The following is a 13,076-nucleotide window of genomic DNA, read 5'->3' as shown; positions in this document are numbered from 1 at the left end:
GCAGACTGTGTTTCATCAAATAATATGGGGGAACTAATTAACAAATCATTTCATGATTCTCAATTATACAATTCAGATATGGCATTTAGTTTGTTCTTCTTAAATGTTGGATGTCACCTTCTTTGATGTAATATCTTGTTGTGTGGCTATATGCATATGTGATTAGGTCCATGCCTATGTAATTCATTTCTATCTTTGTTATGTTGGAGTATATCTCTATGCTATAGAAGCAAAATGCTTGAAGAATTAATTTTCTTTTGCCATATTCTTAAGCATGCTTTCACTTTAGGATTTTTTCCCCCTTGAGATTGAATTTGTAAAGAGACCACCAACAAGGATGTAAAAAAGTTAAATACAATGCAGGTGTTCAAAAAATTCATCAAAGCAAACCCTAGGGAAATTTTTTTGCAAATTTTTTCAAACCTTAACTCTAGGAATTTAGCTATAGAAAGACTGTGCAAATTGTGTGAGGAAGTACGAACATGACATTTGGTTCTACCATTCCACTGTTCGACACGGCAGGGATATATAGTCATGCGTGCCCCATTCGTTTGAAAAAAAAAAATGTGGCAATATTATTGCCTTATAGGAGGAGAGAGGAGAGAGAGAGAGAAAAAAGTTAAATTGTGGCAATGAAATTGCCAAAATTGGAAGAGATGAGAGAAAAAAATTTTGTATTTTACAATCCTATTGCTGAAAAAGAAAAAAAAAATTTAATTTTGGCAATCTAGAAAAAAAAATTTTGGATTGTCAAAATTAAAATGCTGAAATTGGCGAGGAGAAAAAAAAGTTTTGTATTTTGGAAATGGCAATGGCATTGCCGAAATAAGAGGGAAATATAAACATATATAGTATTATTATAATAAAATATTTTGGATTATCGAAATTAAAATGCTAAAACTGAAGAGAATACATATTAGTGGTGCATTACCCTTGGTGCAATTGTGGGCTTTTGCTAGGTTTCCAGTTTCCACACATGGTTCCAAAGATGAAACAACCACGTCAAGATGACAATGAGTACCAACATGTATTTGTTAATTAAGCTATACTTTTTCTTTTGTTTTTAGAATCCTGTTAACCTTTACTTGTAAGCCTGTGCTTAGGATCACACACTATATATACAGCATTTATGTGTTTGTAAAGGCGACAGTTTATAAAATTTAAAAAAAAAAAAAAAAACACTCGATATATACTTTTTTTTTTTTTTTTTTTTTTTTGAGAATCATGTTAACCTATACTTGTAAGCCTATACTTAGTATCACACACACTATATATACGGCATTTATGTGTTTGTAAAGGTGACAATTTATAAAAATAAAAAATAAAAAATAAAAAAATAAAAACAATCGATATATACTTATGTATGTTCATAAGAAAAAAAGCTCTTGGAGGCTTCCCAATTACAAGAGCAGCAACATAAGTAATTGTTGGAGTTGGAACCGAAGGTAATGCTAATGGTTTGGGGAACAAAAATCTATATGTGTGTGTTAGACTAAGTTCATTGTCATTTTTTACACACAAAAATGTAGGGCAAGAAGAGGAGCTCATGGAGACCTTAAACTCAGAACTAGAGCAGCTAACGTTGCCTACATGGAGGTAATATTGATGGTTCTTTAGGGAAAAAACGATATGTATATATAGTATGTGTGATACTAAGTATAGGTATAAAAAAAGTATATATATGTACTAATTTTAGCAATTTTGTTTTATAAAATTACATTTTTTCCCGTTAACAATATTATTGATTCTTTTAAGAATATTGTATAGTTACAAATTTTTCTACAACATTTTTACAAACAATTAATGTAGCAAATTTTTCTACATTTTATAAACACTGAGGACTGTGACGTTGCTTAGGTAAGTAGGAGAACGATGGCGTCGGCGTGAGGGGGATCTAATGTCTGTGGCAGCAGTGTGGGTCTCTACTCTCTACTCTAAACTCTCTCCACTCCAGTCTTTGTCTCAGTCTCTCTCTCTCTCTTTCTCTTTTTTTTTTTTTTTTTTTAATATTATTTTTTTATTATCTAAGGTCGGTTTGTATAAGGGTTAATGGTTTGTCTCTTTCAACTTTCTCTCTCTCTCTTTTTTATTTGAGGTCGGTTTGTATAAGCGTTAATGGTTTTTTTTTTTTTTTTTAACTATTAAAAATTATTAAAAAACAAATAATTTTTTTTATAAATCAAAATTTGTAAGTTTTGAAATATATATATATATATATATATATATATATATATATATATATATATATAATTAATTAATATACGTATTCCTACCATTCACGTATCTTGCCATGTTATTGTCTCTTCACTACTGTGTACTTTGGTATATAATAAAACCGTGATAGTTTGGGACTCAATCAGGGAAATAACTACACAATTAAGGTGGGATTATGACACAATTAAACTCAAGTTATGTGAAAATAGCAACTAAAAAGTAACACATATATAAGTTTTATTACTTCTTTATATTGGCCATCAAATAAAAAAAAGCAACACATACAGTAACAGCCAAAGATATATTACACCCAATCGTATTCTAATTGATATATACCATATGACTACTTACTACTAAGTCTAAGACAATAAATTCCACAACTTTATTTCCAGCAATTGATCAGTTGGTAAGTTGTGGATGCATATGTTAGTGATTTACCAAACATAATTTATCACCTCAGTGATGTACCAAACATAATTTATCATCTCAATGAATTGTAAAATTTTTTGTGTCTTTACACATGTAATTTATTAATGTTATTTTTACATAATGGTTGACTATTAAACAATGCTATGGACACAACTTATTCCACAAATTTTTTTACAAGCTGTTAAGATACCAATTTTTTTTTTTTTTTTTAAAGAAATGTTAAGATGCCAAGTTGTGAGTGGTAGATAATTTCTTTCACATGGACTTACACTAACATCACTTTTATTTTCCACCCCATTATAACCTATCAATATTTCAACAAGCAGTTGTAGAAAATGTTGATTTTAAAATAATCATCTCTTCTATAAAATAAATTCCTCTCACTTTTAACATTTTAAGATTTTTTTCTGTATTTTTTTTTCATTTTACTTTTAATTATTTAATTTTGATAATTACACATGAATAAAGAACACCACTACTTGTACATGAATATTCTAAGGTTTTGTGTAGCAAGTAATAAAGAGTCACTCAAGTGGACAGGTGTTCAATTCGACAAAGTACCAACAGGGTCTATCAGAATTCATGCAGGAAAATCCAAAAGCCTCTTCCATAATCCATTCGTCACAACATGAGCCTGCAACCACCACGTGTGCTCACACCCAATGGCGGACCATCACAAGGACTGAAGGGGGCCTTGGCCACCCCCAAATATTTGAAAAAAATTAATGATTTTTTTTTTTGGAATTATCGTAAATAATTTGGAAATTTTTAAAAGAACCTTGTCCTTTTGGCACTCTATCCCCCGATAATATACATATATATTTAAGAAAGTCTAAAAATAAACATAACTTTCATTTAAATAGGAATATAATATTAGAGATACAAACTATTTTATAAAAAATATTACAAACTATTGATGTGATAAGTGGTTATTGGTAAATGAAAAAATGATATTAATGGTAGGTCTAGATGAAAATCAATAAAAGGTTGGCCACATCAACATTTTGTAAAAATATTGTAAAATAGAATACAATCTAAAAACTTTTTTTTTCTTTTCAGTTCTTTCCTTTTCCCACTACTACTGCAGTTTTGTGTTTACAATATAAAAGTAAAAGTTCTGTGTGACTAAATTAGACAAGAAAGAGTGAAAGACAAATTTGAAGCTTTCGTAGGCCCCTCACCCATGTATAGTGCTCCTGTACGTGTTACTTTATTTTTCATTTGCTTTCTTTTTTATATATATTCCTTATAATACATTATTTGTTATTATAATAATCAATATATTATATACTATACGGCATTATAATTTATAAATGTACTTGATTAATTTGATTAAAATATACAATATATATTGCTATATTAACATGTATTTAGCACTTCAAAAAAAAAAAAAATATATATATATATATATATTTAGTTGTTGTTTATAGCACATATTGAGTTACGAAGTATTGTAAATTACTATTTTAGATTTCATACACACACAAAATTTTATAAATGGCCCCCCCAAGATAAATTCTTGGCTTCGCCACTGCTCACACCCTTTATGCATGTAATCATGGTATCGAGTAGCTAGCACTATATGTCAAACCTCAAGCTCTCCTGCCTTATATATCTTGCTTCCTTTTCTCTCTCAATTCACCTACCAAACTAAGCAATAATCTCTTCCTCTACAGCAATTCTTGAGTGAATTGAAGCTTTTTGGTGATGGCTCTCTTTAACACTATATTGAATTGGGTGGTGCCTCCGGAAAGTTTGGTGATGCTACTAGCCTTTGCATGGCCAACTTTGTGCTTCATCAATGCTTGTGAGTGGGTCTACAACTCCATATATAATGAAAATATGGAAGATAAAGTGTGTGTTTGGGTTGGCGTTTGCTGCGTTGCGTTTCAGTTTCTACGTTTTCTCCTTTTTTTTTTTTTTCTTTTTTTTTCACACGTTTTCCCCCTCACAAGCGGCTACTGTTCATGTACTGTACATGAACAGTAGCCGTAACATTTGACCAGTTTTACGTGAACAGTACATCCGTGCACTGTTCACGGACTCACAAATTTCATTTTTTATCAATTTTTTCATTAAAAATGGGTCTCACGGTACTATTCACACATTTAAAAATTATTTTGCTACAGTGTTTTCAGTTTTCAATTTCAGCAAAATAAGTTCTATCCAAACACACCCAAAGTGGTCATTATCACTGGAGCTTCCTCAGGAATAGGAGAGGTAAATTTCTCTTTTTCCAATTTTGCATATTCCTTGATGTTTAAATTACTTTCCATATTTTAAAACTATTTTTATAGCTTTTATATGAAAGTTTAGATGACATGAATTGAAATGCTTAAGTTGGTTAAAAATTAATATGGGAGGCTTCACATGTAAGATGGGTGAGATGACAGTTGAATTGCCAAATTGGTTAAAACTTTAAGAGACTGCATAAACAAAATTAAGATAGGTGAGATGGTTGAAAATTAATATCCAACAAATTACTGAACTAAGTTTCAAACTAACAGGGTATATTGGTTCCATTTATCTCAAGTAAAGTCTCTTGTAGTCTCACAAATTGTAAAGTCTCTTGGAGTGAATAAAGAAGTGAGCCTGCACTAAAATTTTAGCCATTGATGTTTTGACTTAATGATTAAAAAACAATGGATTTCATGGGTTCAATCATTATGTATCCATTGAAAAAAGTATCAAATAAGATGGTGACCTTCTGAGGATAAGTCAATTACTAATCTATAATCATAAATCATATATGATTAGAATTGGTTATTGGATCATTTTTCGGCACAGGGTTTATGTTTCTAATTAAGATCATATGGTAATAAGCATATTCTTTGAAAAGAGTTAAACCCTATAGTGTGATATGGTTTATCCAGCCGTTTACCTGTTGAGGCTTGTATATTTAAATTTTGGGATTTAAGTACTCATCTTACTATAGTGTAAGAATAATAATTAAATGATAAAATTCAAATTTTCTTTATTCTTTAAACATTCAATTTTAGGACAATTGGTAATTTATCATGGTATCAAAGTAGATGGCATTGAACCCTAACCATCTTAACTCTACCTCCTATTTAAAAAGTTCCTCAACTCTATCTCCTATTTAAAAAGTTAAAAATCTCTTAAAAAGATAAAAATCTCGCATGGCATTGGCTTATTAATTGGCATATTAAGGGAAGTTGGGATCCACACGTGGTTAAAGTATTACAACAATGGTTAAGTGATTAGATTTATGCTTAAATTTTTGGGACAACTGGTAGTTTACTGAGTGATATGTCATTATTTTTTAGAGCAGGACACTCAAACTTTGTCCCCTTGAGAAGTTAAAAATCACATTATAATTTAGTCAAGTTTCCAACAACAGTGACACCACTCTTTTGGATTGCAAGAATATAAGAATTAGAAGACAAGAATGCTATTTCCTTTAAGAAGCTAACACATGGGTTGACAGATAATGAGCACAAAAAGAGTTATGCATTACTAATACATTCTTCGTTCATTTGAATCAAATAACATTATGATTCTCGCCCTTTTTTCCCCTGATAAATAGGTTTAATAAGGTCATGCTATATATTGGCTGTCTGTGATTGCAGCAAATTGCATATGAATATGCAAAGAGGAGGGCAAATCTTGTATTGGTTGCCAGACGAGAGAACAGGCTCCGAGTGATCAGTGAGAACGCAAGGCGAATTGGTGCAAATCATATCACAATTATAGCTGCAGATGTTGTCAAGGAAGAGGATTGTAGGAGATTTGTTAATAAGACAATAAAATTCTATGGGCGTGGTATGTCTCACTCAAAATTGTTGGTTGAATGTTGACAATTGCATATAACATGGAGCTACTTGAATTTTGATTAAAACAAGTTTGTATCTTCACCACAACAACTATAGTACATGGCATCACATTCACAGCAGATGCACTGTTTACCATAGTGTGCACTTTGCACACTTTGATATGGCATGCCTTAAATGCTCAAAAAACTAGCTTGTTAGTTATGAGTTGTTATGTGGCAAGCCTTTTTTTTTTTTTTTTAATGTTCAACCTTTTCTAACAAACTACACTTTTGGAACAATTGGTAATTTATTATGGTGTCAAAGTAGATGGTCTTGAGTTAGAATCATTTCTCTGTTCTACGCATTCTTGAGAGCCATAATCTAACTAACCAAACTATTCCAGCTATTTATGAGAAGATAATGTTGCAAGAACTAGTCTTCACTTGCAAAGCATTACAGACTTCAATGTAGTAAATTAGAGATAATTCTTGTTGTCGTATATATATGATTCTAAACATGCTTTCACTTTATTTCATTAACCTATGAAATTTCTTTCACTTATCTGAGGCGTATTTTTGGATTCTGATATCACTTCAATGCACACTCATATAAGAAGGCTTTTACCATTAGTATAGGCAGATCAATGGAGTTGTGACTTGTAAGGATGTTTGACTTCATAAATAAGCTTGTGTTTTATACTGCTGTATCAACGAACTTCTGTTGCATTTTCTCTTTTTCATCATTTTTTTGTAAAATTCTTGCAGCCGATCATCTTGTAAACGCTGCGAGTTTGGGGCACAGATTCTACTTTGAGGAAGTGACTGATACATCCGTGTTTCCACATTTAATGGTAAGGAGTACTAGCTGCATGAATAGGAAATCATGTGACGCAGCCTTAGCTTTTCAATAATATTGGTTCAAATAATACTTTTGATACAATGTGCACTTAATTTGTTTTCAGTTACCACTACAATGACATTGTGGTTTGGGAATTTTTTGTTTGCAGGACATAAACGTTTGGGGAAATGTCTATACAACATATATTGCTTTACCTTATCTACATCACAGCAATGGTCGAATTATTGTTAATGCCTCAGTAGATAACTGGTTATTACCTCTGCCAAGAATGAGTTTATATGCTGTGAGTAGGACTATGAACTTTGACTTGTTTGAGTTTCTTTCACTTTCTTTTCAGTTGTTTTTTTAATTATTTATTTTTATTTGAGGATAATTAATTAGGTAGTTTTGTTTTCTGTAGTATTTGTAAACAAAGCTTCAGATTAGACTCATTTGCCACCAAAAAAAAAAAAAAAAAAGGTCAAGAAAGATTCTGAATGCCAATATTGACACAAAAAAAAGAACGCTAATGGGATAACTTTACCAGATTATGCAGCACCATTTTAGGAAGAAAATCTACGTGTCATTAACTCATAGCTAGAAATGTCCTAGAAGAATGAATATGATTTAATTTCATGGTCTTCCTAACTTTGTCATCATAGATATCAAAATTAAATATCATAATGCACCTGGTTACACACAGACACACACACACACGTCTCTGAGGTCAATCTTTATTTTTCCTCTATGCTGTCTCTTTTGCTTTTGGCTTTGTTTTACCTTCCTTCATCGCACTGTATGCCATGCTTTCTTAATCAGATAGCACTAATTGGTTTTCTTTTACTTCTGGTGTTTTCAAATACTAGGCTGCTAAGGCAGCTCTTGTGAACTTCTATGAGACACTGAGATTTGAAGTGAAAGATGATGTTGGAATAACGATTGCAACACATAGTTGAATTGGCGAAGTGAAATAACTGGAGGCAAGTTTATGGTAGAGGATGGTGCAGAGATGCAATGGAAGGAAGAAAGAGAAGTAAGTCTTTAATTGATGGCTTTCATATCTCCACCATTATTGTATATACAGTTACCTTTGTTAAGAATGAACTTCTACAATTGTTTAGCACAATAGTTTAAATGTTGATTCATGGAAAAATTACTTTATATCTGTTAAATTACCAATTCTCCCAAAAACTTAAGCTATCAGGAAATGGTGAATTTAATCACTTAAACCATAATTCTAACAATATCAAAACTGATAAAACTAAGGGTCAACGTTGCAGTCATCCCAATTGAGTGCTTTCTTTAATTATATCTGGCGTATAGGAGAGAGAAGATGGACTACACACATCTCAGGTGCTAAAAGAGCCCTTGACACCTTTGGTTGCAGAAAGAGAATGCTAGTAGTTCTTAGTGGAGGACACTTACTTATTTTGTTTTTGTGACCAAATAAAGAAGAGGATATTAATGTTCAAATGCATGATACTCGCCTTTAAAACTAACCTTGATAGACGCACTGTAAAAAGAAAGAATACATATATTTGATACATGAGGTAACGTATAGCTAATCGTTTATTTTTTAGGTACATGTGACTGGTGGAACTGCGGAGGACTACGCTAGGTTGATTGTATCCGGGGCATGCCAAGGAGACTCATACATGAAGTTTCCAAGTTGGTATGACATATTCCTTCTATACAGGGTTTTTGCACCAAACATTCTCAATTGGACACTCCGAATTCTGCTCTCAACTCATGGCTCAAGAAGAACATCCCTTGTGGGCACAGGGAGGCCCCTTTTGGATTACAGTGGAAGGCCTCTATTGTAGGGCACATCTCCTAGTAAATTTGTAGCTAGTCCTACTCATTATGCTCAATTCAGTCCCCAACAGGTAAAATGAGAAAAAAATTGCTTTCAGAAGTATATGTATCCATGTACCTAGCAAGTAGCATCTATTAGATTTAATATTCTATGTTGTTTAAGTTGTGTTCAAGTTGGTCATGCTGGAAATTGGTGACATTAAAACATTATTACTATATTGTGTTTCAATAAACATAAATTTCAGGCTCAAGCCTTGTTGGGGTCTTTTTGTACTGTACTGAATTTACTCATTGCTAAATGTTTCATAGTTGGATTTTGCGGGTCCTTTAGCCCGGTTGTGGTGGTACGATTTAATTGGTTTTGGCAGGTCATTTAGCCCAGCTTGTGAAAAAAATAAAATGTTTGGGTCAAAAGCCCAATACTAAAAAGAGAGATATCGGACATAAGACCCAAAACCAATAGGTGGCCTTTTAAGTTTATTTTTGGGCTTTATGCAAGCTCAACACCAAGTTAACATCACATATATCTTTTCAACTTTTGTTAACATTATTATTGTGCTATCCTCCTTACGAGGGGGTCAAACATAACAAAAATTAATAAAAATTTGGACTTTAACCTAAAGTAATTTGACTTCTATAAAAATTAGTTAAATTATATTATAAAATTTTATTTTAACAGGTGCATAAGAGAGTCCTATTGGCATTGGAATATAGCAAAAATTAAAATATATAATAAAAAAAATGAATTTTAAGCTAAGAGGGAATTGACTCTCTATAAAAAGTAGTTCGATTATATTATAATATTTTATTTTAACGAACGCATAAAAAAGAGTTCTATCGATATTGGAAAATAATAAATAAATAAAAAACTAAGAAAAATGTGAACTTTAAGATAAAAGGGGCTCAATTCTCTATAAAAAGTAATTTAATTATGTTATAAAATTTTAGTTTAACAAGTGCATATATAAGAGAGTCTTACGGAAAATAATAAAAACTAATAAATAAATAAATACTAAGCATAAATTAATAAATAAGTAAATTTTAAACTAAAAGTAACTTCTTGACTAACTCGATTCTTTGACTCTTTATAAGAAGGAATTCAAACTTTATTATAAAATTAAAATTTTACCACAAGAGGAACCTATTTTTTTAATCCATCCCATTATATATTCACACCATATCAATATCATGTGATTTGAGTTCTGAGTCCGGACCACCTGGATGGGATGGGACTTGTCGATGAATGCATGAAACCAACAAACAAACCGCCCCTTTGAAAACTTCAACTTCACCAACCTTGAAGCTTCTTGGAAGGTGACAATGAAAAGTTTGATGTACACTAACTTCTAAAATGTCGGTGTAATTTGATATTGATTTGTTTATCTTGTACAGACTTTCCATTTCTTTTTTTGACGATAAAAGATAGTACAAACTTTCTATTTCTAAATAGCAACAAAAAGGAAGTAGGACGGCCTAAGCCTATAGATCTTTTTGTAACCGGGTAGCTCATTTCTTAACTTGTAGATCTTTTTGTAATCCTATGCTAGTTTAGATGGAGAAAGTTCCTCCAGACATTGTTGATGTTTACAACCAAGATCTTGGTTTTATCAATGAATAGTCTCCACCCTCTTTTGTGGGCTGATCTCTCAAAAAAAAAAGGACGGCCTAAGCCTAAAGCGATCTTTGTCTAGCCCTAGGGCTTGGGGCACTGACTGAGTCCAATTACAAAAAGATTTCCATTGAATAGAGAAAGTTCCTTCATTCAAAAAAAAAAAAAAAAAAAAAAAAAAAAAGAGAAAAAAGAAAGAAAAACTCTCCAATAGCAATTACTAACAGAGTATTATAATTTATACATATTATAATACTCCAATGCCACAAATTTTTATTTTACATATTATAATTTTTTAAATGATTGGTATAGTCTTATAGGTAGAATTACCATTTCAATTTATCAAGTTACCGTATTTAATACTTGTGGAAAAGCTTGTACTACATACAAATGGGATGAAAGGTGACCAATTGGGTCCCATTCGTTAAGAGGCACAACTAAAAGAGTTTTTCTTTCCTTTTCTTTTTCCTTTTTTTTCCCCCAAAAGTCGTCATTAGCCAATTGAAAAATAGTATTATATATATTAAAAGAAGATCTTACTTCTTTTTCATCACTTATAATTAATCATTTCAAGAATTATGAATTAAAAGAAGATGTTACGTCCTTTCCATCACTCATAATTGATCATTTCAAGAATTATGATTTAGAAGAAGATTTTACGTGTTTTTCATCGCTCATAATCAATCATTTCAAGAATGATGAAATTTGTGGTGAAAATTTTATATGCTTATTATTTTGCGTGTGCGTACTGCTATTCAGTCTAGAGCGTGGCTGGTCCATTAGCTTTGTCAAAAAGGCTAAGTCAATAAAATTTCGGATCCGAAACGCAGTGTAATAGATATAATTGATTAGTCTAATTAGTGGATGAGGTGGACCAGTCAAGCATGGTCTACCACCTCAAACTCAAAATAACCACTTATTTCTCTTTCACACGGTCTGCAAGAGCAGGACCGCTCTAAGCAAGCACTAAAAACCGCTGTTTCTATGAAATCAACCAGTAAAATCTACCTTTCCCAGATGACAAAATGGTAGAAAGAAAATTCTAATAAGTATACATGGCTTACAAACAAGGAAAGCTTAACAAAAGCAAACTCTAAATCTAGCCATGTCTTTGAAAGTTGAAACTGGAGAGGAAGCCAAAACACTGAGGAGTAATGTATATATATCATCAACTACTTGGGAATGATGACAGTACCATTGTCCCCAATTACATATCAAAAAGTATGAAAAACATAACAATTTTCTTAATCTTTTTCAGAACTGATGAGATGATACGTTATGATTGTTATCAACTTCAGTGTAAACGTTGGGATAATGATATTACTCCAATCATAAGTTATCAAGTCAACCAATTTGAAAAAAAAAAAAGAGTAAATAGTTATGCTTCAAACATTACTACCTACCTATATACAAGCAAAAGCTACATATGATAATCATAAAACCAAAAACTACAAACCAGTTAAAGGTAGTCTTCAATGGAAATACTCAAACCCTCTTCTTCCTTAAACTCACTTCCTTGCCATGAAGTAGTCCCATAATTATTGTCTCCCCCATTTTCCCAAAACCCAGTCCCCAAACCATGACCTCCACCACCACCACCACCACCACCGCTATGACCATGGCCATGATCAAACTCCTTCCTTTCATTACTTTCCGGCAACCTTTCTGTGATCAACTGAGCATCAATAGCCATGCCAGCATCCGAGGCTGCCTTTTGCACTGACCTTGGAGACAAGTCAGTCCTCAAACTACACGAAGATAACATGGATGGAAAGTTAAGCTTTTCCAAAGTTGATGGCTTGTGAAGACAATAAAAAGCAACATCACGAGCCATAGCTGCAGCCTCTGGCGTTGAATAAGAACCAAGCCAAAGCCTCTCTTGAGTGCCTGGGACTCGAATTTCAGACACCCACTTGCCCCATTTCCTTTGCCGAACTCCCTTGTATTTCTTCTGAGATGTGCTTGCACCATTCTCTTCTGAGCTACAACTCATTCTGACTAAGTGAGAGAAAAAAGAGAAAAAGAATAAGATTGCAATTTGTGTGTGTATGCGCAAGCTAGTTAAGAAAGCTTTTGAAAAAAATAGAGTGAGGAAGTGTTTATATAGGTTGAGAAAAAAAAAAAGTCAGAGGTAGAGAGGGTCAAAATTTTCAAGGGTCAAAAGTAAGGAAGGGGTTGGGGAGGATCTTTTCTTTATAAAAAAAAGTGGGGTCGGTGAATATTTTTATGGTCATATTGATACTCATACTCATTCCAAGTTGAAGAGTGATGACGTGTACAGTAGAAAATACATATACAAAAATACAGATGGAAATATTTAATTTGAGGTTTGATTTATAAATTGTAAAAGGTGTGCGTTTGGTTTTTGGTGTGGCTTTAGGCGGCAAAAACGTGTTGCA

General features: G+C 32.2%; 2 protein-coding genes across 2 annotated transcripts; one reads left to right on the top strand and one right to left on the bottom strand.

Moving 5' to 3' along the window:
• Positions 1–2,274: 2,274 nt before the first annotated feature.
• Positions 2,275–9,223, top strand: LOC126700026 (11-beta-hydroxysteroid dehydrogenase B). The gene is given in 8 exon segments (XM_050398008.1): positions 2,275–4,501; positions 4,826–4,863; positions 6,234–6,426; positions 7,181–7,266; positions 7,423–7,557; positions 8,120–8,215; positions 8,218–8,286; positions 8,834–9,223. Coding segments are annotated over 8 exon segments (1,083 nt in total). The 5' UTR covers positions 2,275–4,350; the 3' UTR covers positions 9,149–9,223.
• Positions 9,224–11,810: 2,587 nt separating this feature from the next.
• LOC126700005 (ethylene-responsive transcription factor ERF020-like) lies at positions 11,811–12,747 on the bottom strand. Its single transcript, XM_050397980.1, has one exon. It carries the CDS (start codon positions 12,668–12,670, stop codon positions 12,137–12,139), a length of 534 nt encoding a protein of 177 aa, XP_050253937.1. The 5' UTR covers positions 12,671–12,747; the 3' UTR covers positions 11,811–12,136.
• Positions 12,748–13,076: the final 329 nt, after the last annotated feature.

This window comes from Quercus robur, chromosome 9, assembly GCF_932294415.1.
Source record: "Quercus robur chromosome 9, dhQueRobu3.1, whole genome shotgun sequence".
NCBI lineage: Eukaryota > Viridiplantae > Streptophyta > Magnoliopsida > Fagales > Fagaceae > Quercus > Quercus robur.
This window is presented reverse-complemented; position numbering and strand designations above follow the sequence as displayed.

Coding starts and splice junctions, on each gene's coding strand:
- LOC126700005 (XM_050397980.1), bottom strand. CDS start 12,670: ATGAGTTGTAGCTCAGAAGAGAATGGTGCAAGCACATCTCAGAAGAAA.